This window comes from Phacochoerus africanus, chromosome 8 (genome assembly GCF_016906955.1).
Source record: "Phacochoerus africanus isolate WHEZ1 chromosome 8, ROS_Pafr_v1, whole genome shotgun sequence".
NCBI lineage: Eukaryota > Metazoa > Chordata > Mammalia > Artiodactyla > Suidae > Phacochoerus > Phacochoerus africanus.
This window is the reverse complement of record NC_062551.1, coordinates 158,634,680-158,655,885: the sequence shown is the minus strand read 5'-3', so window position 1 is coordinate 158,655,885 and position 21,206 is coordinate 158,634,680. Positions and strand designations below refer to the sequence as shown.

The 21,206-nt window shown below is 54.8% G+C and overlaps 1 protein-coding gene across 1 annotated transcript in view; it reads right to left on the bottom strand.

The window, feature by feature from the left end:
* The window catches only part of SLC1A7 (solute carrier family 1 member 7), a 47,741-nt gene that overhangs the window by 14,301 nt on the left and 12,234 nt on the right, over window positions 1-21,206 (bottom strand). Inside the window, 1 exon segment of the mRNA XM_047791508.1 lies at window positions 7,432-7,647. Within this exon segment, the coding sequence (XP_047647464.1) occupies window positions 7,432-7,647 (216 nt within the window).

Here is a 21,206-nt window from a genome sequence, read left to right as displayed (position 1 = left end):
TTCTATCCATGAATGTGAGTGTGCGTTTCTCTTTTTTTTCACGGCCGCACATGTGGCAAATGGAAGTTCTCAGGCTAGGGGTTGACTGGAGCTGCAGCTGCAACCTCCGCCACCGCCTCAGCAACGCCAGATCTGAGCTGCATCTGCGACCTACACTGCAGCTCACAGCCATACCAGGTCATTCACCCTACTGAGCAAGTCCAGGGATTGAACACACATTCTCATGGATGTGAGTTGGGTTCTTAAACTGCTGAGCCACGATGGGAATTCCGATTGAACAATTTTTCTTCACTTTACATCAAAGCAGCCACGGTTGGGAAACAGAAGCTATGATTTTTCTTCATCGCTGCTAAAATACGGGTTCACCGTAAGCCTATGGCAGGGGGAAGAAGGTTTAGAATGAGCTACCAAGGCAGAACCCTGGTAGCGAATGGTCATGGCTTTTCGCGCTGATGTCAGCTTTGTCCCTAGAGACGCAGGGTCAGGAGCTGAGATGGGAGAAGCTCACGTGAGGCGTTTTGTCAATGAGGGATAAGCAGATTTCTGCCACCAGACTAAGAGCCGCCTGCCAGGGTTTTAGACATCAAGCAGACAAACAGCCCCTGCCAGGCACGCAGCCTTGCCAGAGCACATGGGCCACCGGCCCCAGGCCCTTGGGACCGGAATGGAGGGCTCATACTGCACCAAGAGGTAACCGCTTGAAAACATCTCCTGGGTACGGTTTCAGTAAGTTCGAGGGACCAAGCGGTTCTCTAATGAAACGTAGAGGGGAGGCTGCTCTAGCCTGAGCAGAAACCAAGAGCATTCAAAGGCCATGGAAGAAACCGAATGGAACGTGCACGCTGTACACACATCTCTTTGCATCTGCCTTTCAAATGAGAGGAATGTGAAATATGTGCTGCGGAAGGGGCGGCTGGTTGCGTACCCAGTCCCTACCCTCTCTCCTTCCTCATGGACTGAAACCCAGGGATGTTACAAAGACCAAGAGGGCCCAGTGTTCAAACCCCCTTGCCCAGCCTCTCTTGGCAAAGGGGTGGCCAGTGCAAAGTAAGTCCCATATGTCCATGCAGCCAGGACCCTTTGGTCCTTGCCTCCACCTTTTTTCTTTCTGTCTGGAACATGGACATAATAGCCGGTGCTTCAGCAACCTTACTGAACCATGAGGCACAATGATGATAAAAGCCAGGTGCTGAGTAAGCATAGCAAAGCGCAAAGGTGGTGGGGGCATGGGCTCCTGATGACCATGAGCTGTCACCCCTGGTCTGCTTGTTTGGGAGGAAATGCAGGCCTTTACCTCACTGAAGCCTCCCCTGCTTCAGGTTTCTCTTAATTAGCAGCCAAAAGCATTTCCTAATACATGTGGTCATGGGAATTAGCAATGAACTGATCCTTAGATTTTAATAATTCCACTTTTGATTATTCAGTGGGAAAATATAAAACATTTTCTTTGGCTTTGAAGACCCACAGGAAGGGGGTTTGTCCCTTGAGGCTCCAGTTACATAAAATGCAGACATGATGTGTTTGGGAGATATTAACTGCTAGGCCCATCAACAACGCTCACACTCTGCCCTGGGCCTCCCCACACGTCTCCTGGGGCAAGGCCACAGTCTAGCTCCATTGCTCTTTATAAATTCCCCTTGTGAGGTTCCAAACTCACCCCTAATCCCATGTTCCCAACCAAGCTCCAAAGGTGGCAATTATTCCTTTCCAAGCACAGCTCCTTAGAGTTTCAGCCAATCCCTAATGGGGTAACTGGGAGCTATAAATAGAGCCACGTCATTCCTGAATCGCTCTGGTGTTTTTGAAAGGTTGGGGAAAACATGCAGGGGCCGAGCTCTGATGCGTTTTCCGCGTGGGTTTGTTCTGTGGGGTGGCCTTGTGAGCAGAGGTCTGTGTCCGGGAGCCCCACTCAGAGCCCCAGGAAATGAACTCATGTCTTGGCGAGTCATCCAGTGAAATGGCCTGTCGTGTTCCTCCAGAATCATCTTTGAGAGGTAGAGACGGGTCTTCCCGCCCTGAGGGATGCTGTGGGCCTTCTTCCCAGGGGAATAAGGCTCCCCCTCCTCTTTCTGACTCTTCATTAGCCATACCTGCCTCTGGGTCCCAGTTCCCTGCGCGGGGCATCTGTGTTCTTCAGTTTCAACACTTGGTAAACATCTGGTCTGCGCCAGAGCAAGGGTGAGGGGGCCGCTGGTACCCTTGTGGCTGTATCATTTTTCTGCACAGCCTCCCAGAATGTCGGAGCTAGAAAGGGCCTCGGCCAGTGGCTGTCCAGGGCACTCTTCTGGCCTGTCTGTTCTAACTGGTGGACCGCTGGATGCAGGGCCCTGTGTTTTCCCCTCTCCCTCCCCACCAGCTTTCAGAACAACGTCTTTGCCTGGAACAGTTACTTAATAAAGGTGAGCCAGATGGAACGGAAGTGACCGCACCTTGTCCCAGGGCCTCCCCAATGCCTCCAGGCACATCTGGTCCACTCCACTGGATGCACTCCTATCCACCCTTCCCAAGCGCACCGGCCTCCCCTCTTGCAAGCATAACAGCCAACCAACCCCTCAGCCTGGAATCAAGTTCAAGGTTGAGCTCTGCATTGTCCTCCCAACCTCATCTCCCAGAACCTGCCTCCAGAACTTTCTGCGCACGCCCAGCAGCCTCCTCCCTGGCCCCTAGGCCTCTGTGTTTCAGAACCACAGAGCTGGAAGGGATCTTGAAAACCACTGGGGAAACAGGCCTGGGGTGGGGGCTGGCCTGCCTGGAAGGTAGCCACACGGCGACCGACCGACCGCACAGAGCCGAGAAAGCTCAGCTGCCTCCAAGGTCCTGGTTCCCTGCAGGAAGCACATGATCTCCCCCTGCAGCCCCCCTCTCTGACTAAGAAGTGAGGACAGGGATGCCCAGCTCCCCAGCTTTGCCAAACAACTTGCCTCAGGGTTGAGAGCGACTGGGGGAAAAAGCTCACAGCAGAAGGATCAATTTTCACCACGTGAAAAGCATCTGAGGGCAGAAACTCCTGGAACACTTGACTCTGACACGCATGTGGGAGCCAGAGCCCTCAGTCCCTGAGCAGGGGAGGCCTGCACGAGGGCAGGGGCTCCCCGAGCCCCAACACTCCTTCCACCACAAGGAAAGGCTGTTCCGAATCCTAGGATCCAAGAAATGATGAATCATCGTCCCTGAATCTTAGGAGTGGTGTATCTTAGAAAGGAAGCCTCTCAAAATTCCTCTTCCATGGCTTCCAGGACATCTGCTCGCCCGGTTCTCCCCTGCGACGCCAGCTCTACGCAGCCCTCCAGGGCGACGGTGGGCCAAGGCTAGACCTCGCCTCAGCGCTGCACACTCGGCCGGTTTCCCTATGCCAGTGTCTGGCCTCCTGTGGCTTCACACCCCAGCGCCACCGATGCCCCCGCACCCCACGTATGCATTCAGCGGACACCCAGCACCTCTTCCGTGCAGGGGCTCTTCTAGGCTCCCGGATACGGCTGGATGATTTTTAAAGATCTGGTCCTCCTAGAGTTCCCGTCGTGGCTCAGCATTCACAAACCCAACCATTATCCATGAGGTTGCGGGTTCGATCCCTGGCCTTGCTCAGTGATGCCCCCGCACCCCACCGATGCCCCCGCACCCCACGTAAGCATTCGGCGGACACCCAGCACCTCTTCCGTGCAGGGGCTCTTCTAGGCTCCCAGATACGGCTGGATGATTTTTAAAGATCTGGTCCTCCTAGAGTTCCTGTTGTGGCTCAGCATTCACGAACCCAACCATTATCCATGAGGTTGCGGGTTCGATCCCTGGCCTTGCTCAGTGGGTTAAGGATCCGGTGTTGCCGTCAGCTTCGGTGTAGGTTGCGGATCTGGCTTGGATCCTGCTTTGCTGTGGCTGTGGTGTAGGCCAGCAGCTGCAGCACCGATTTGACTCCTAGCCTGGGAACTTCTATATGCTGCAGATCTGGCCCTAAAAAGATAAAAATAAATAAAGATCTGGTCTTCCCGGAGCATATTTTATTCCAGTGGGGGAGACAGAAAAAGATATACAGGAACCCACAGGCAGGATGATGTCAGGTGATAATACAGGCTATGAGGAGAGAGCAGGACAGAGGCGGGAGGCCCCTCTGAAGAGGTGACACAGCAGAGGCATAAGGAGAGTGAGCGGAGGAAGGGCCACCCAGGCAGAGGCAGCAACAAGGACAAGGTGCCAAGGCGGTCCCCTAAAGATGTCTGGAGGAAGGCAGGGAGGCCACCAGGCTGGGCCAGGGGAGGGACAGTGGGAGGGAAGGTCAGAGGCTGACATGCACGCAGTGGGGCCTGCTGGCCAGAGGGAACACGGTGCATTTTGCTGACCTGTGACGAGTTATCAGCAGGGTTTTGTGGGGTTTTTTTGTTTGGTTGGTTTTTTTTTTAAGGATCCCTCTGGCTGCTGTGCTGAGACCAGACAGTAGGGAAACAGAGAGAAAGCAGGAGACCACGCATGACCTGAAGTGAGAGGTGATGGCAGTCTTGGTGATGGTGGCAGTGGCAGAGGGCGACAGAAGGGACAAGGTTTGGGATATTATTTGGCATGTAGAGCTGATAGAATTTGCTGGCAAAGGGGAGGCACGTTGTGAGAGAATGAGAAACATCAGGCTAAGTTGGACAGGGCAGAGGAAGCGGCAGACTGATGGGGCCAATCAAGAGTTTAGCCTTGGGTGTGCTCATTTTGAGATGACTTTGGACAAGTCTGTGAAAGAATCTGCACTGCAGGTGAGAGGTTTCCACCGGCAACCAAATTCGGCAGTGTCGGGGTACAGAAAGCATTCGATGCCGTGGTGCTAGATGAAATCACCCGGCCAGTAAATACAGATACAACAGACCCTGCCTGGGTCTCCCTTTCTGGCCTGAGACCCTGTGGCTGAGAACCACACAATAGGAACTGCAGGTATTTCTGTGATGCTGAGTTCATCACACATCTCAAAGAATAAAAAGAACCTGGAAAAGAGAGGACATGGAGGGAGTGGTAGCTTGACTGGCCTGAGGGCCATGATTAATGGCCATCCCATTGATAGGATGTCTTGTCACAGTGTGGTCCCTTCCACCCTGCGTCTGCGTGTGGCCACCTGACTCACCCTGGCCGACAGGGTACTAGAGGACTTGATGAAAGCAGAGACTTGGAAAAATATTTGCATGTTTTTCTTTCCCTCTCTTGTTCCTCTGCATTCATCATAAGAACATGCCCAGGCCAGCTCTGGCTTGGGCTCTTGCCACCACCATGAAATCCAGGCTGGCCTTTGGGAAGGTGAGAGACCTCAGGCCAGATCATCCTGGAGCAGCTGTTCCCCAGCTGAGTGGCCAGCTGCCTGCAGACACATGAGCGAGCTCAGCTGAGCCCAGTCCAAGTCAGCAGAAGCTTCCAGCTGACCTGTAGACTCATGGTGGTGGTTTTCAGTCACTAGGTCTTCAGAGGTTTTGTCACACAGCAGTAGCTAACTGATACAGAGGGTGAGAGTTGAGAGAGAGAGAGAGTATGCTGGGCATCTACCCCCACAGGGGTCAAGGGGAGTGCTCCCCCCTGACTTTAAGGCAACAGAGCTATGCAAAAACCTTGGCTGTGTCCACTAGGATATGAGGCGTGTAGGAGCGGGTGCCTGACTCATGTCCAAAGGCCTTGAGAAAGGCCTGCACTTCCAGCAAAGAAGTGTGTGTTTTCCTGCTTTTTAAATTATTCACGTATTGATTTAGGGCGGCATCTGCGGCACATGAACGTTCCCAGGCGAGGGGTGGAATTGGAGCTGCAGCTGCCAGCCACAACTACAGCCACAGCAACGTGGGATCTTTAATCCACTGAGTGAGGTCGGGGATTGAACCCACATTCTCATGGATACTAGCCGGATTCAGAACCTGCTGAGCCACAACAGGAACTCCAGGTGTGTGTTTTTTATGGGCCAGTGTGGACCTTGCAGAAGGGACTCTGCCTAAGAGGATCACCCAGTGGGGGTGAGGGGGGGGTTCTTCCTCCAAGCAAAGAACTTGACCAGAGGCCAAGACTGTGGCGGGCACTGCGAGCAGCCAGATGGAGCAGGAAACGCCTGAGTCAAGGGAATAACAGGTGAGATGCACCTGTGATAGGAGGGGCTCCACGGAGGCCACGAGGGATCCCTTGAAGAAATACAACCAAGGAGAACCCAGCTATTCCACCACTGGTGGAGGAGGACTTTTCTAGCTCATCCCCTCTCGTCTCTCGGCTCGTGCCAACCCCAGGAGTAACACCAGCAGAGTAGGTGGCGCAAGAAAGACAGAAAATCCTGCTATGATCTTCTTCCCACTCGAGTTTTCCACATTTAAATCAGTTGCAAAAGGCTAGGATGGGATTCATTTTAAATTGGATGAGTTTGGAATTTGAACATGAGACTAGACTGGCTTGCTTATGTCTGAAACTGGTGAGAAAACAGGAGGGACCAGAAGGCATAGATAGAGCAAGTTGAGAATGGGGTATCCTGTTGAGCCTAATCAGTCGTTTCCAATGTGATCCTCCCCAGGCTCGTCCCAGCCCTGCTGTCCTCTCCTGCACTGTCTTGGGAGACCCCTCTGCCACCAGGGTATCCCTAATGTCTCCACCTGAAGGTCTCCTAACCTCCATCTCCAGCTCAGACTCCCCCACAGGGTTCAATCCACCAGCCAACCATCAGCTGACATCTCCGCAGGATGCCTGCACCTGCTCCAGTGCTGTCGTCTGACCACACTGCCGCCCCCTCCAGCACTCTGGCCAGAGACCCTCCTGCCCTCGCAACCAGCACCCTCCCTGCCTCACCGTCTCCTGCCGATTTTGCCTCCTGAGCAGGCTTCCGCCCTCCCTCTTTCCCAGGCCCATGGCTGTCGCCCTGGCCAGTGCCCCCCTGGCCAGTCCTCCCCTCCTACCACACGACCACTCCCACCCACCAGCACCCTGGTGGACAGAGACAGCCTTCTGAATTGGATCGTGCCACTCCTAGGTTTAAAACCCATTTCTTGTGACCCTTAGGAGAAAATACAACGCGTGGGCTGGTTCCCAGTGCCCCTCATGGTCTGTCCCCTCCCCACGCACACCTCATGCCCCAGTGACACGGAATGGGCCACGACTTTCCCCCACCACAGCACCTCCCAGCGCAGAACCTTGGCACAACTGTCATCATCGGGAATGCCCTTCTCGGGTCCCCTGTCCCCTGCCATTCAGCCCACCCTACGGGGGCAGTCAGTGCAGTGTGAGCCGGGCAGGAAGCTCAGGGGCTGAGGGAGCAGCAGGGCCTCTGTGGCTGCCCCCCTTGTTATCCCCAGGAGTCAAGAGCAGACCCTGAGCGCCCCATCCCCACACCGCCCCGTCCCCCCGCCCCCAGTGACACGTCAGGCAGGGCCTGTGGCGTCAACAGCAGCCCCAGCCCTTTTGGGGGGTGGGATGCCAAGCATTTCCCAACAGGGTGAGGGTTACCGAATGAGGTCCAGCAGGGGGTCGGCTGAGCTCATGATGGGCTTCCCACTCTGCCCCGTTGTCTCCTTCTGGGCCGCGCCACCCGGATGGATGATGGAGACCATGACGATGCCCACGATGACTGCCACGAAGGTGGTCCACAGGTAGTACGCCACAGTGAGGATGCCCAGGCGGCTGGAGGTCTTGGCATCCAGGGAGGCGAGGCCAGACATCAAGCTGGGAGAGCGATGTGGGTCAGCGTCTGAGGCTGGGCAGGCTAGGCACCCAGATGTACCCACGTTCACCCCTCCTGGCTTTGCCCAGCACCCTCACAGCACTCCAGGGAGTGTGTGGGTCTGGGGAGCCCCCCCCCCCCGCCCCCAGCCTCTCGCCGCTCCACCCCTCCGCCTTGCCCAGCATCCTCGGCCACGTCCGCTCACACCTCTAGTCCTGCCCCGTCCTCTTCCCTTGTCCGGTGTCCTCTTTTTTTTTCTTTTTCTTTCCTTTTTTTATTTTATTTTTTTTTAGTCTTTTTGCCTTTTCTAGGGCCGCTCCTGCGGCATATGGAGATTCCCAGGCTAGGGGTCTAATCGGAGTTGTAGCCACCCGCCTACACTCCAGCCACAGCAACACGGGATCCGAGCCACGTCTGTGACCTACAGCACAGCTCACGGCAACGCTGGATCCTCAACCCACTGAGCAAGGCCAGGGATCGGACCCGCAACCTCGTGGTTCCTAGTCGGATTCATTTCCACTGCGCCACGAAGGGAACTCCCCGGTGTCCTCTTAGCAGCTCCCTTCCTTGCCCAGCGCCTACCCAGCAGGTAAGACCAAGCTCTGTGCCATCTCTTTGGCGAAATCTTTTTGGACTACCTGCCTCTCCCACAGAGTTAGGAGCCTATCCTGGGGTCCCACAACCCCGGCCTTCGCTGTCATGACCCTGGTTGTCATTGTCACCATCTGTCTCTCTCATCAGACTGAGGACATGTGAGAGAAAGGGCTTCTCTGTGGGTCCCCAGTGCCCCGTGTGAGCTCCGGCAGCAGCCTTCAGCATGGTTACTGGGGCTTCTGAATGAGCTAATGAGTGAGAGTGAGCGACTGAGTGCCCTGGGTCCTCGTCCCAGCTCTGCCCCTTGGCTATGTCACCTTGTGCCAGCAAGTCACTCCCTCATCTCTGGGCCTCAGGATACCCATCTATAAAATGGGGCCGTGGTTAGCTTTTTCCCCCGAGGGGTGCCACCTTGTGGCCATCATGGGTTAGTGCCAGGGCCCAGGTTCCCCTGGTGGGGGGCTGTATGGAGGGGCTTGTGAGTTTCTTCTGGGCTCCTCTGCACCTCTGTCTGCCCTGACCCCGGCTCTCTGCCCCCTGAGCTGGTCAGCCCTGGACCAGCGGGGTGGGGTGGGGAGTGAGAGAGTCATTAAGGAGATGCTTTCACTTTGCTTTGCTGCCAAAAGCCTTTTTTCCCCAAAGCCCTTTCATTCTTTCAGATAAAGGAAGTATTTGTCATTTGTCTGGTTTTAATCATGTAAACAAGAGCAGATAATCCCCCCTCCTCTTAATCATAAGGCCACAGCAGGCAGCTCTAGCATCAGGGCTGAGCCCCAAAAGCCTCTCCCTAACCCTCCCCCAGCCCTGCTGCACCCGCTGCCTGTGAGCGCCCTGCTCTCCCCCGCTTGCTGTTGCAAAGCCTCATGCCTCTTTGAAGACACAGTTTAAGGGTCCCCTCCTCCAAGAAGCCTCCCCTGACCACCAGGCAGGGGTAAGGCCCCTTCTCTGGGCTCCCGCAACCCCTGTGCTGCCCTCTGTCCCAGCCCCTCCTCAATGAGCTGGTGACTATTTACTGGAAGCGCCTTCGGGGCTGGGGCGGAGTCTGAATCAGTGCTGGGCTCACAGAGCCAGGCTGGGGTCCCCGCTGGAGTGTAGTTTGCAGAAGGAAGGAGTGAATGAATGAATGAGTCGATGTCCCGTCACTTTCCATTCATCCCTGTCTGGTAGGACACCATATGTTAGGGACGGGCTTAGGGTAGGTCTTAGATAAAAATCCTGAAGGGCTCATAATGAGATTGCGTGACCAGGGGAAATGGGGGGCACACGGAAACATTATCCACAAGAGATCATCCCCAGACCAGGGCCAGCAAATCAGCCCAGGGCCAAACAGCCCTCTGACCATGACAGAAGCCCCCACAGCCAAGTTCCATGACCTCAGGCTACAGGGAGGCCCCGGCCCCGAGAGGAGGCCCTGCCCAAGGTCATTCAGGACCCTGGTGCCCAGCTGGACCAGAACTCAGTCCCCAGCTCCAGGCCTGTCCTCTTTCATCCATGTAGTTACTCAGTCATTTAGCCTCTGGCTCTGTGCCATGCCCTGTGCCCACAAGACAGAGATCAAAACCAGTCCTCAACCTCAAGCAGCTCCTGGTCTGGCAGGGGGTGGTGGGGGAGAAAGACAAAGCCCACAGGACAGCAGTGGACTCAAGTAAGCCGTGGAGAGGGCAGATGCATCAGTACCCCAAGACAGGGGACAAGGCCATGCTCTTTTTATTCAGAGGAGTGAGGGATGGCTTCTAGTCAGGAGAATCAGGGAGGGCTACCTGGAGGAGGGGGCATTTGGGTTGGGTCTCGAATGATGAGGAGGATTTGGAAGGGGCAGCTGTGCTAGGCAGTGGGGCACCAGAAGCCGGCAGGGAGGCTGAGAGGCTGGAAAGTGAGGGGACATTGTGCTGTTTAATGAGGTCGGAGTCAGGTCATGTTTGAGGTTCAGTCACATGTGGGGCAGCAAAGATAGACTGAGCTCAGGGGCGGAATGCGGCCCTGCGAGCCAGGCCGGGGGGCATCCAGGGCAGAGTGGGGTCCAACACAACCCACGTAGCAGAATTTTTTGATGTCTGAGAAGGAAGAACTTAGCATTCCTTAGGATCTCAGAATATCAAAATAAACAAAACACACAGGGAGGTCACTGAAATGGTAGATGCAGAGGAAAAACCTGGCACCAATTGAAAACATCAACGTAGATTAGACGAAAAGTTACAGCATAGGAGTTCCCGTCGTGGCTCACTGGTTGACGAATCCGACTAGGAACCACGAGGTTGCAGGTTCGATCCCTGGCCCTGCTCAGTGGGTTAAGGATCCAGCGTTGCCGTGAGCTGTGGTGCAGGTCAAAGACGCGGCTCGGATCTGGCATTGCTGTGGCTGTGCTGTAGGCCGGCAGCAACAGCTCCAATTTGACCTCTAGCCTGGGGACCTCCATATGCCTCAGATGTGGCCCTAAAAAAAAAGTAAAAAAATTAAAAAAAAGAGACATATTGCAGTTAAATACTCAGCAAAAAAGAAGGGATGCGTCACTGGCAAGATGTTCCTATTTAAGTGGAGAAACCAAGGCACAGATGGTTTGCAGCCCTGGAGCCACAGTGACACAGACCCCCCCGTAGGTTTGTGTCCAGATGACCTCAGAGGTGCTTGACAGATGGTGCAGGAGAGGGGTGCAGGTGGAAATCAGATCTCAGGAAGGGGCAAAGGGCCCCTGAGAAGGCCACCTCGAGGAAGAAGAGGTCTAATATGGGGGCGGTGCCAACTCAGGGACAGCCTGGACGTGGTAAGGGCAGGAGTGTGGGTTCTGGATAGAGCCGGGGAGTGGGGTGGGGGGGGCTCTGCAGGGAGGGTTAGGTCACGTGGCACAGGAGCTGTGGCATGGAGAGGCCCGTGGATAAACCAGACAGAGTTCCATCACTGGGACCCCGCATCTACTCTGGAACCTTGCTCCCTGTCCCCAAAGTGGAAAGCCTTTTCCTACTGGCTGAGAGGTGAGCAGCAGACGTGGGAGCCCTGGGTGGTGGGGTGGGGGAAGGGGACCCCTGGCAACAGCTGACAGAGGCAGACCTCTCCAGACTGGTGCCAGCCGTGCCAGCATGATTGCGGGTGATGGCAGAGGCCGAGGAGGACGGGAGCTAAGTGTGGAGAGGGCCTGGACTCCATGGGAGACAGCAGCTACTCCCAGAGCTCAAAGAACAGGAAAGGAAGTTCAAGGTCCTGCCATTTGGCTAATGGGGCTCCAGACTTTGGGGCAAAGCTGTTAAAGGGATCTTTCGGAGAAACTACAAGCCGGGGTTTGGGGCGGGGTGGGAGGGTTCTGCAGGGAGCATCATGTCGCATGGACCTGCACAGCTAAACAACTAGAAAAAGTTTCAACGTGGCTGTCTTTGGGTGGTGGGGTTATGGGTAATTTTGTTTTATTTATTTACTTTGTTTTTTTGTCTTTTTAGGGCTGCACTGTGGCATATGGAGGTTGCCAGGCTAGGGGTCAAATTGGAGCTGTAGCCACCAGCCTACACCACAGCCACAGCAACCCGGGATCCGAGCCGCATCTGCAACCTACACCACAGCTCATGGCAATGCCGGATCCTTAACCCACTGAGCAAGGCCAGGCATCGAACTCAAGTCCTCAGGAATACTCGTTGGGTTCGTTAACCACTGAACCACGATGGAAACTCTGGTAATTTTGTTTTAAGTGTTCCACATTCTTGCTTATTTCTAGAACGAGCTTGGCTTATTTGTATGAAGAAAAACACAGCCCCTCAAGTACCAGCAGCCCAGAACCCATAATTTGGCTCCGGCTTAACTGTCCCCCAAAGGTGAACTTCTATCTTATTTGTTTTGTTTTGGTTCCTGTTTTTGGCCACACCTGCAGCACATGGAGTTCCTGAGCCAGGGATCAAATCCAAGCCACAGTTGCAACATGTGCTACAGCTGCGGCAACACCAAATCCTTAACCCGCCGGCGCTGGGCCGAGGGTCGACCTGGCAATGCTCCGCAGAGACAAGCCAGATAGTTAACCCACTGCGCCACAGCAGGAACTCCAGCTTCCACCTTATTCGATCCTCAGCGCTGCCCTATTGAATGAGAATGTGAGCCACAGCTGTAACGTTAACTTTTCTGGTTGGCACGGCAACAGAAGTCAAAAGAAACCGGTGAGGTTCATTTTTGGTGAAACTAACTTTACTAATACTTTATTTAACCTAGTGCATCCAAAATATCATTTCAATGGGTCATCCGTATAAAAATGCTCAGAAAAACGGCCTCTGGTTTTAACATTTGAATTGAAATTAATTAAAAACAAGAAGTTCAGTTCCTCCGTTGCAGTCGCCACATTTCAAGGGTGTAGGGGTCACTTATAACTAGTGATTGCCTCGTGGAGCTGCACAGTTTGAGTTACAGGTAAGGAAGATAAAGCTCAGGGGTGAAGATAATGGCCACACTGCTCAGTTGGTGGGTTGCAGGGTTAAGACGGGAGCAGGGGTTTCAGATTCAGCCTCATGGGCTTTCCCCTCTCCCACAGTGACTCTCCATGGTACAGACCTGGTTTAATTCCTGTGGAAGAAAAAAATCTCCTGGTTTTAACTAACCCGTATGTATGTATTTAGTCTTTTTAGGGCCATAGCTGCGGCATATGGAGGTTCCCTGCCTAGGAGTCAAATTGGAGCTGTAGCTGCCGGCCTACACCACAGCCACAGCCATGCAGGATCCGAGCTATGTCTGTGACCTACACCATAGCTCACGGCTATGTCAGATCCTTAACCCACTGAGCGAGGCCAGGGATCGAACCTGCGTCCTCATGGACAGTAGTCAGATTCATTTCCGTGCGCCACAACAGGAACGCCATTAACGAACCATGATTTTAATGTGATTCAGTCCACACAACGCCTCTTCAGTTCAACACTTGGTGCTCATGACCTGCCCCATGGCTACAGCTCTTAGGTTTGTGGTGGTGAGCTCCCCATCTTTGGAAGTATCAAGTGGGGCCCTGATGGCCACCTGTCGGGATGCTAGATTGAGGCTTCCAGATTAAGTGAGAGATCCCGCCAGGATGAGCACTCCTGGAAGCCCCCTGCATCCTGGGGAAGAGCCTCAGGAAGCCCGTAGGTCTGGGATGCCCTCCTAAGCTGTCTGGCCCCTGCCAGGGTCCCCGGATTGTGATTCAAGAGCTTGATGTGATTGAGGAGCCAGCTGGGCTCCATGGCGCAGCCTATTTCAATCTGGTGATTGCTCCCCTTGCAGGGTCGGGGAAGGGGGCCAGCAGCTGCTGGGCTCCTCGGGGGCGGGGCAGGATGGGCAAGAAAAGCTGTTTACTGACCCTCACCTGGTTCTCACACCAACCCCCAAGGTGAGGACTGTGACCCCATATGACCCGGGGAGGCACCCACTGCTGCCTGAACCCTTGACTGTGGAGGGCAGCAAGGCTGCTCAGCCCACTAGGGGGCCCCTCCCTGTTTGAAGTCCTTGGTGGCTCCCCTTCACCCTCAGGAATGGGCCAGACTCCTTCGTGGCCTTGGGTCACTTGCTTTCCGCGCAATGGCACGGCTCCAGCCACCCTGTTCTCCCTGCTGCTCCTTGAACCACCTGCACACCGGTTGTTCCTTTAACCTGGTATCTTGGATCCACCCCCCATCCACCTCCCCAACCCCACCCATTTCCACTTGCCCTTTCTGAGGTCAGCGTAGACATCGCTTCCTCCAGGAAGCCTTCCCTGATACGGCCACCTCACGCACCTCCCCAGGGTACCCTGCGCATCCCGATTTGGAACAGGGTGATCTGTGTGCACGCTTATCCCTGAATCCCCACGGCCCAGCCCAGCCCTGGCCCCTGGCAGGCTGAGTGAAGCAGTGGACCCTGAAGGAACCCGGTCTCCTTGCCCCTGCCCTCCCTGCTTTCCTCTCCAGCTGCTGCTACCCCACCTCTCCAGTCTCCACTCATGCACCTCCACCCGCTGAAGGCTTCCCTGGGCCCCCAGGCTGGGCCAGGCAGCACCCGTATGCTCCCGCAGGCACCCCTCACTAGCTGGGAGCCTTGGGCCAGCGCCTGAGCCTCTGTGCACCTGTTTCCTCTGGAGGATAAAATAGGGATACTGATGGTTGATTGTGAGGGTTAATCTAGGTTTGAAAGAGCGCCTGCGACATGGCAAGTCTTCAATATGTTCCAGTCCTTAGCGTTCGCTCTGAGAGGTCACGTCGATTCTGTGGCCACCTGTCCCAGCAGACAGTGCGCTCCTCCAGAGAAGGGCTGACTCTGGCTTAGTTCCAGGACCTCAGCTCCCAGGGCCTGGCCTCACCTGGGCACAGGTTGGCTGGGGGGTGTGATGTTAGGTCAGGTGGAGCCCGAGCCTAGACTGAAAAGGAGTGATCTGTGGGCTCTGACTGCCACGAGCATCACTGCGGGTTTCAGGAGAACAAGTCACCTGCACCAGGCCTGGTCCCCTGGCCAGGTTTAGGGAAGTGCCCTTGGCACTGAGTGTCCATGTGACATCGAGACCGTTGGCACCAGTCTTTTGGGAGCTTTGGGGAATGATTATGGCAAGGCAGGGCCCTCTTCTGAGGGCCGAGAACCTGAGAGGGTCTCTGGAGGTGTCCTTTGGGGCTCCGCCTTCAGCTCTCTCCTTCCTGGGCATTTTTGTCAATGGCTTGGCCAAGGCCGCTGGCAGCATGTGGATCAGATTTGTGGAGGGCAGGAAGCTGGGAGGAACGGCTAATGTGTTGGATGAGGGAGCTGGGACTAAGCAGACCACAGGCTGGTTCTGACGGACACGGTGAGGATGAAATGGACACGCGTGAGGCCGAGCGTGGCTTTACCAGCTCAGAGAGCCCAAGCTCGGGGGTCGAGGGGGGCTGAGCCTCAGTGGCAGCACGTGGGAGGGGGACTTTGGGGGTTTGTTTGCTGCCAGTGTGGTGAGTCACTGGGGAATGGGGCCGCCAAAGGGCTGGGGGGCGGGGGGGGCCTCAGCCTGTGGGCTAGAAGCCTGGAGGGCTTGTTGAGGAGGAGGCTGAGACCACTGGGAAAGGGGCAGGGGAGGGAGGTGTGTGTCGCAGAGAGGGCAGCAGGGGTCGGTGGCAGGTGACAGTGATGCCGGCAGGGGGGGAGGGGCTGTGGAGCGCAGCAGGGCCAACCTGGGGGACACGGATTGACAGGGAAAGCTACAGGAAGCAGATCTAGGGATAAGTTTCTACCAAACAGCTGCCCTGCCCTGGAAGGGCCCACTTTGAAAAGTAGTGAACTCCCCGTCCCTGGAGGTGTGCAAAAAACTTGCTAAAGTCACAGAGTGGGGAAGTAGCTTTGCACCCTGGCCTACTAGCAATGATGACATCCATAGTCACGACATCCTGGCCCTGGGCTATGAGGGACAGGAAGGAGCCACGTCCTGGGCCTCCGGCCTCAGCTGACCTAGTGGGGAGGCGCCCCCAGGCTGGCCCCCGGGATGCAGCTGCAGGGAGGTGTCTGGGGTCCTTGGGAGTCCATCAGACCTTCCAAGTGTCAAAGCCTTCTTCCTTCCCGGAGCAGATGACAGGCCCAGCAGCTGACAGCAAGTGCCACGTTAGCGCCGAATCACGCTTCCCAGATGTTCCTTCCGTACCCGCACCCTCGAGCCAGCTCCTCCTAAGACCTGAGGCAGGATGCCCAGACTCTCCCTTGGCCAAAGTCTGGGTCATCTGGTCCCAGCACCCCCCTCCCAAGGGCAGAAATTGCTCTACTACCTCTGCACACCTCCAAGGACCGAGAACTCCCCACCACGGGGCGCTAGGCGGGCTCATGAGCATGAGCTCTGCCTCCGGGAAGAGAATGCCCACCCTGGGCCCAGCTCTCGCTCTGCAGCCCCACAGATCAAACCTCCTTGGTTCCCCTTTGGATTCCACGGCAGGGAGTGGGGGCGGTGCTGGCTCAGGGTGGGAGGAGGGAGGCTTGGGGGCAGCACAGAGACAGGCGTGGACCTGGTGGGGTCGCTGCACCCCTGACTTCCCCACTGCCCCCTGCAGGTCCCTCCTTCCCAGGCCCCGGGCACGGGACAGGGATGGCTGGCAACGTGCCAGAAACAGGCTTGATCCTGGTCACAAGCAAAAGCTGGAGGAGTCACAGCTGCAGCTGCAGCCCTCCACGAGCTCACGTCCAACCACTGACCGATCTCAACCACCTTCCCCCGGGAAGGCTGCATGCCCAAGCCAGTTTCCAGTCCACATGAGCGGAAGCCCTACCCCTTTCTTTCCTGGGAGGCAAAGAATGTCGCGTGGGAGGGGGCCAGTGTTCCCACGGAGGACCATTCCTCTGCTCGACGCTTGCAGGCGGTAGCCCCCAACCTGAGGATGACTTCCCTGGGGTGTGCCCATCATGGTCCCGGCTGGTTATGACCAGTGCCACCATGCCATGGTGAGGAGCCCCGGTCCAGAGGGAGGGAAAGAGCCCACCCAGAGTCTGTGGGAACACAGGTCCCCTGCACCCACTCCCTCCACCAGTGGAGCAGCTGGGTCTACTCCCCAAAGGCTCCGGCCAGGTCCACTCCCACGAGCTCTCCCCTGGCTGAATGAGAGCCCCTCTGCACAGTGGGCCTCTGCAGGGAAGGGGAGCAGGAGCTTCTTTCTCAAGATCCCACCCACCTCCCCAGACTCCGATAGGTTCCCCAGGGCCCCAGGTTGCACACTTGCTCTGCGTGCTGTGGGGACCCAGAAATGAAAGAGGTGGCTTTGTGGTCCTCCAGAGGGTAGAGAGACTGAGGGCTAAACACCTCAAAACCCTGAGGCACGGCTGTGATTGAGAGAGGCCAGAAGCAGGGTCTAGCCCAGCCTGGGAATCAGGGTGGGCTTCCCAGAGGAGGTGACTGCTGAATGGGACCCTTGAAGGGTGAGTAGGGATTCTCTAACTGAAGGGGGCAAGCATCGGAGTTTGCGACGGGAGCTTTTTCGGAGTCACAGGCTAAGGGTCTGACCCCACCCGCAGCCCACAGCTGGGCCACATTTCGCCTCCTGATGAGTAAGGCGATCAGCTGACTGGGCAAGAGGGCCGAAGAGCAGTCCCAGGGCTCTCATCAGAGAGGTCAGCAGAGCGCTGCTAAGAACAGTTGCCCCCACGGCGTGCAGGGTGGAGTCCAGAAGCACAGGCTGCCCTTCCCTCCCACCCTCCATCTCTCCTGGGACGCCCGGGGCAGCTGCCCCCTGCGCACTGGCTCCCAAACCAGACTTCGATGGCTGCTTGGCCCAGGACCATCTCCAGTAAGTAGAACGTGGGTGTTTGGGAGTTTTCTGCCAAACTAGAGTTCCTCGGGAAGGGGGAGAAAGGAGTGTTGGGTTTCTTTGGCCAAACATGACTTCCTGATTTTAAGAAAAACCTAAGAGAAATTCTTACCATAGAAAGGAAAGCAACACACATGCATGTACACACCACACGCACGCCATACACACATAAAGATGCACACCTCACATGAACCCACACAGGCCCTTGGATTTCTCTGCTAGGATGTGGCGCTTACGAAACATTCTGCCATGTTCAGCATCAGTGAATCACACACACATGGATTCAGTTTTCCTTCAATGATGCCTGATTTAAGAAATTGAAGAATGAGGGGAGAGGAGGGTTTGGCAAAAAGCTAGTAGAGACTTGGAGGCCCTAGCTGGATCCAGATGCCGGGTTGACCCAACCCTGGTTCCTTGCGTCGCTCTTGTCTGGAGATGTGTGAAAACAAGGCTCAGCGGACTTCCCAGTGTTAGAAGCAAACTCCAGCCTCAATGGGGCCCAAACTCCTCCCCCCGCCGCCGCCCGCCACCCACAGCACCTGCTGGGAACTTCCTTGTAAATCTGCAGATGACATTGTGTCTATTTTATGGCGGAGGTGAAGAGTGTGATAAATAACAGAGGTTGATGTAAGTCTAGAATCCCGGGGCATAGTGATGCCCCAGCAAGGTACACAGCAGCATCCTAAGTGCCCAGTGAAAGGAAAAGGGCTTTGCAAACTCTGCTCCGGCCTCTGAGTGGGAGAGTGAAATGGGATTCCAAAGACGAGGGTGTGGCATGGACATTATTATGGCAGCATGTTGAATGAAAGAAAAATAAGAGGCAGACATATTTTTGCAGAAGTAACAGGTATCCTCCAAGAAATTAAAGGAAGAGAGAGTTGACAATACCCTTTGGGTTAAACTATAAATTAAAAACAAAAGGGATCGGCGGGGCAACAGGTGGTATTACAGGGAGAAAATGGGAACGGAAGGCTCTTGGGCTCCAAAGGCTTGACTTCCCTAATGAAAGAAGGCATATTTATGCATGGAACCAGTCAGCAGTGGAGCATGGAGAAGAGAGCTGGGCATGGCAGACCACTCAGCATCACCCAAGCACCACCCATGGGAGAGGGGGCCCTATTTCAAGGACATTGTGGTGTGTGGCAGGTCTTCATCACCAGACTACAAGTCCCCATGCCCGTGGAATGTTTTCTAAATTTCATTTGAGGCTTTCATGTTCGAAGGTAGAAACAAGTCCCCTTGCAGTTGATTTTGTTTTTAGAAGAACATTTCAAATGGCAAATGCTTACAAGAAGGCATGCCTTGTCCGGGGAGGGGGAGAGACTTGAAGTCTGATGGACGTGCCCCTCCTTGAGACCTTAACATCTGCCGATGAAGGCGGCACCAATTTGCATGAGAGGTTCAGGGGCTTTCCAAGAGGAAAGAGACCAACACCCCCAACCCCAGTGCCCTGCAATTTGAGGTCAGGACCAGGGTATACCAGGATGCCCATTGACCGAGGTCTGGCAGCATGAAAGACCCCCAGGGCTAACCCACTTGGAAGGAAAATGGACTCGGGGCTCAACCCCAGGGAGCGAAGCTCAGAGCATGACTGAGGCTGCTCTAAGGAGTAATGATGGAGCACTTTGTGCGATCTAAGAGCCAGAGCAGAGCATCCCTGTGGCTTGAGCCCCTTCTTGCCTTACATTTGCTTGAACCAAACCATGCAGGACCCATGTTCAACAGCGACACCATGTGGAAGGAACCAGAACAATAGAGCTAATGGCAAGATCAGATGTTCCGTTCTCTCTTTACCCACTTCTAAGCTGCCCTTGGCCAAGGGGGCGCAGGCCTCAAGAGGAAGACACCGGGCTTTCTGCTTGTACAGCATAGTAGGACCATATTCAGCCTATTCAGTTTCAAGTCAGTAGATAAAAACCAAGTGCAATTAAATTTGCCTCCGAAGATCCCTTAAGCGGTCCCTAAAGGTAAAGGTTCGTTTCATTTCATTCCATTCAAGACAGCCTTCCTCCCAGGTTTGGAATGGGTTGCTGTCTCTTTAGGTGATCCCCAGCAGAAGCAGCACACAGAACAACCCTCATCTTCCTGGCTTAGAATCACCCCCGCTGCAGGAAGATGCTCCCACTGAGAGGTACCTGGGAGCTGAGACGGGCTTAGTGTGAGGCCAACCAGCTCTCCCATGATACATTCACCCTGGGCATAGCTCTTTGAATGGGGAAGGCCGCCCGTCTCCTTTAAATTATTTTCTCGTTTTTGTAGCCTATAGGTCATTGAATTCACTGAAGTTAAACATACACAGGATGGGACTCCACCATGTGCGGCCACAGAAATTAACTGAAAATGGCAAACCTGGACACCCACCCACCCCCCGGTTATACCAATAAATAAACTGTCCTGCCAGCAAACAGATTTAGCCGGTGGGTTGCCCAAGTGACGAGCCTACAGGAAGAAAGGCTCTGGCCTCTGTCCCCCTTGGCAATTTTATTTATCTCTGAGACTAAATTGTCATTTGGTTTATTTAGTCGCCTCTTGCCAGCATCAGAGGACCAGTCAGCCAGGGACACACCCTGGGTCTGATGATTTCACTACTGAGAATGATAAGTACATTTACAGGAAAAACAAACAAACAAACAAACAAACAAAACAGGGGTAGAATTAGGGTTGTGGAATGATAGGAGGATTTTGTTATCCACAATGTAATATGCTTATATAACTTTTTAAAGTACAAAACATTTAAAAAAATTTTATTTATATTATGGCTGCATCCATGGCCTATGGAAGGTCTCAGGCCAGGGACTGAATCCCAGCCCCAGCCGTGACCTACGCCACAGCTGTGGCAACACTGGGTCCTTTAACCCATTGTGCACGGCCAGGGATCAAAGCTGTGACTTGACCTGAGCCATTGCAGTCTGATTCTTAACCCACTGCACCACAGTGGGAACTCCCAAAACATTTTAAAAAGACAACTAACCAGGAGCTCCCATCATGGCTCAGTGTGTTAAGAACCCGACTAGCATCCATGAGGATGTGGGTTCAATCTTGGCCCCATTCAGTGGGTTAAGGATCTGGCGTTGCCGTGAACTGTGGTGTAGGTTGCAGACACGGCTCGGATCTGGTATTGCTGTGGCTGTGGTGCAGGCCTGCATCTACAGCTCCGATTCAACCCCTCACCTGGGAACCTCCAAATGTCGCAGGTGTGGCCCTAAAAAGACAACAACAGCAACAGAAGACAACTAACCAGGCTCCAAAGGTCAGTTCAAATGTTGGTCATGAAACTTCCCTGAGTTCTTCCTCAGCTTCCCTTCCACTGCTCTTTGTTCATTTAATAAGCATTTCTTAGGCACCTACTATGTAGCAGACCCTGTGATATCCCTGAGAAAGAGACGAATCATATTCTTCAGAATTGCTATTATAGTAAGGGAGTTGTCTTTGTTCAGAAGGAATTCCTTGATGAGCCACTTTGGACCAGAAGCTGAGCAGCACCTCCACCCCACCCCACTCCAGGTTTAGGGCAGGAGGAGGTGCCTTTTATTTATTTATTATTATTATTATTATTTTTACTCTTTTTGCCTCTTCTAGGGCCGTTCCTGCGGCATATGGAGGTTCCCAGGCTAAGGGTCTAATCAGAGCTATAGCCGCCAGCCTACACCACAGCCACAGCAATGCGGGATCCAAGCCGCATCTGCGACCTACACCACCGCTCACGGCAACGCCGGATCCGTAACCCACTGAGCGAGGCCAGGGATTGAACC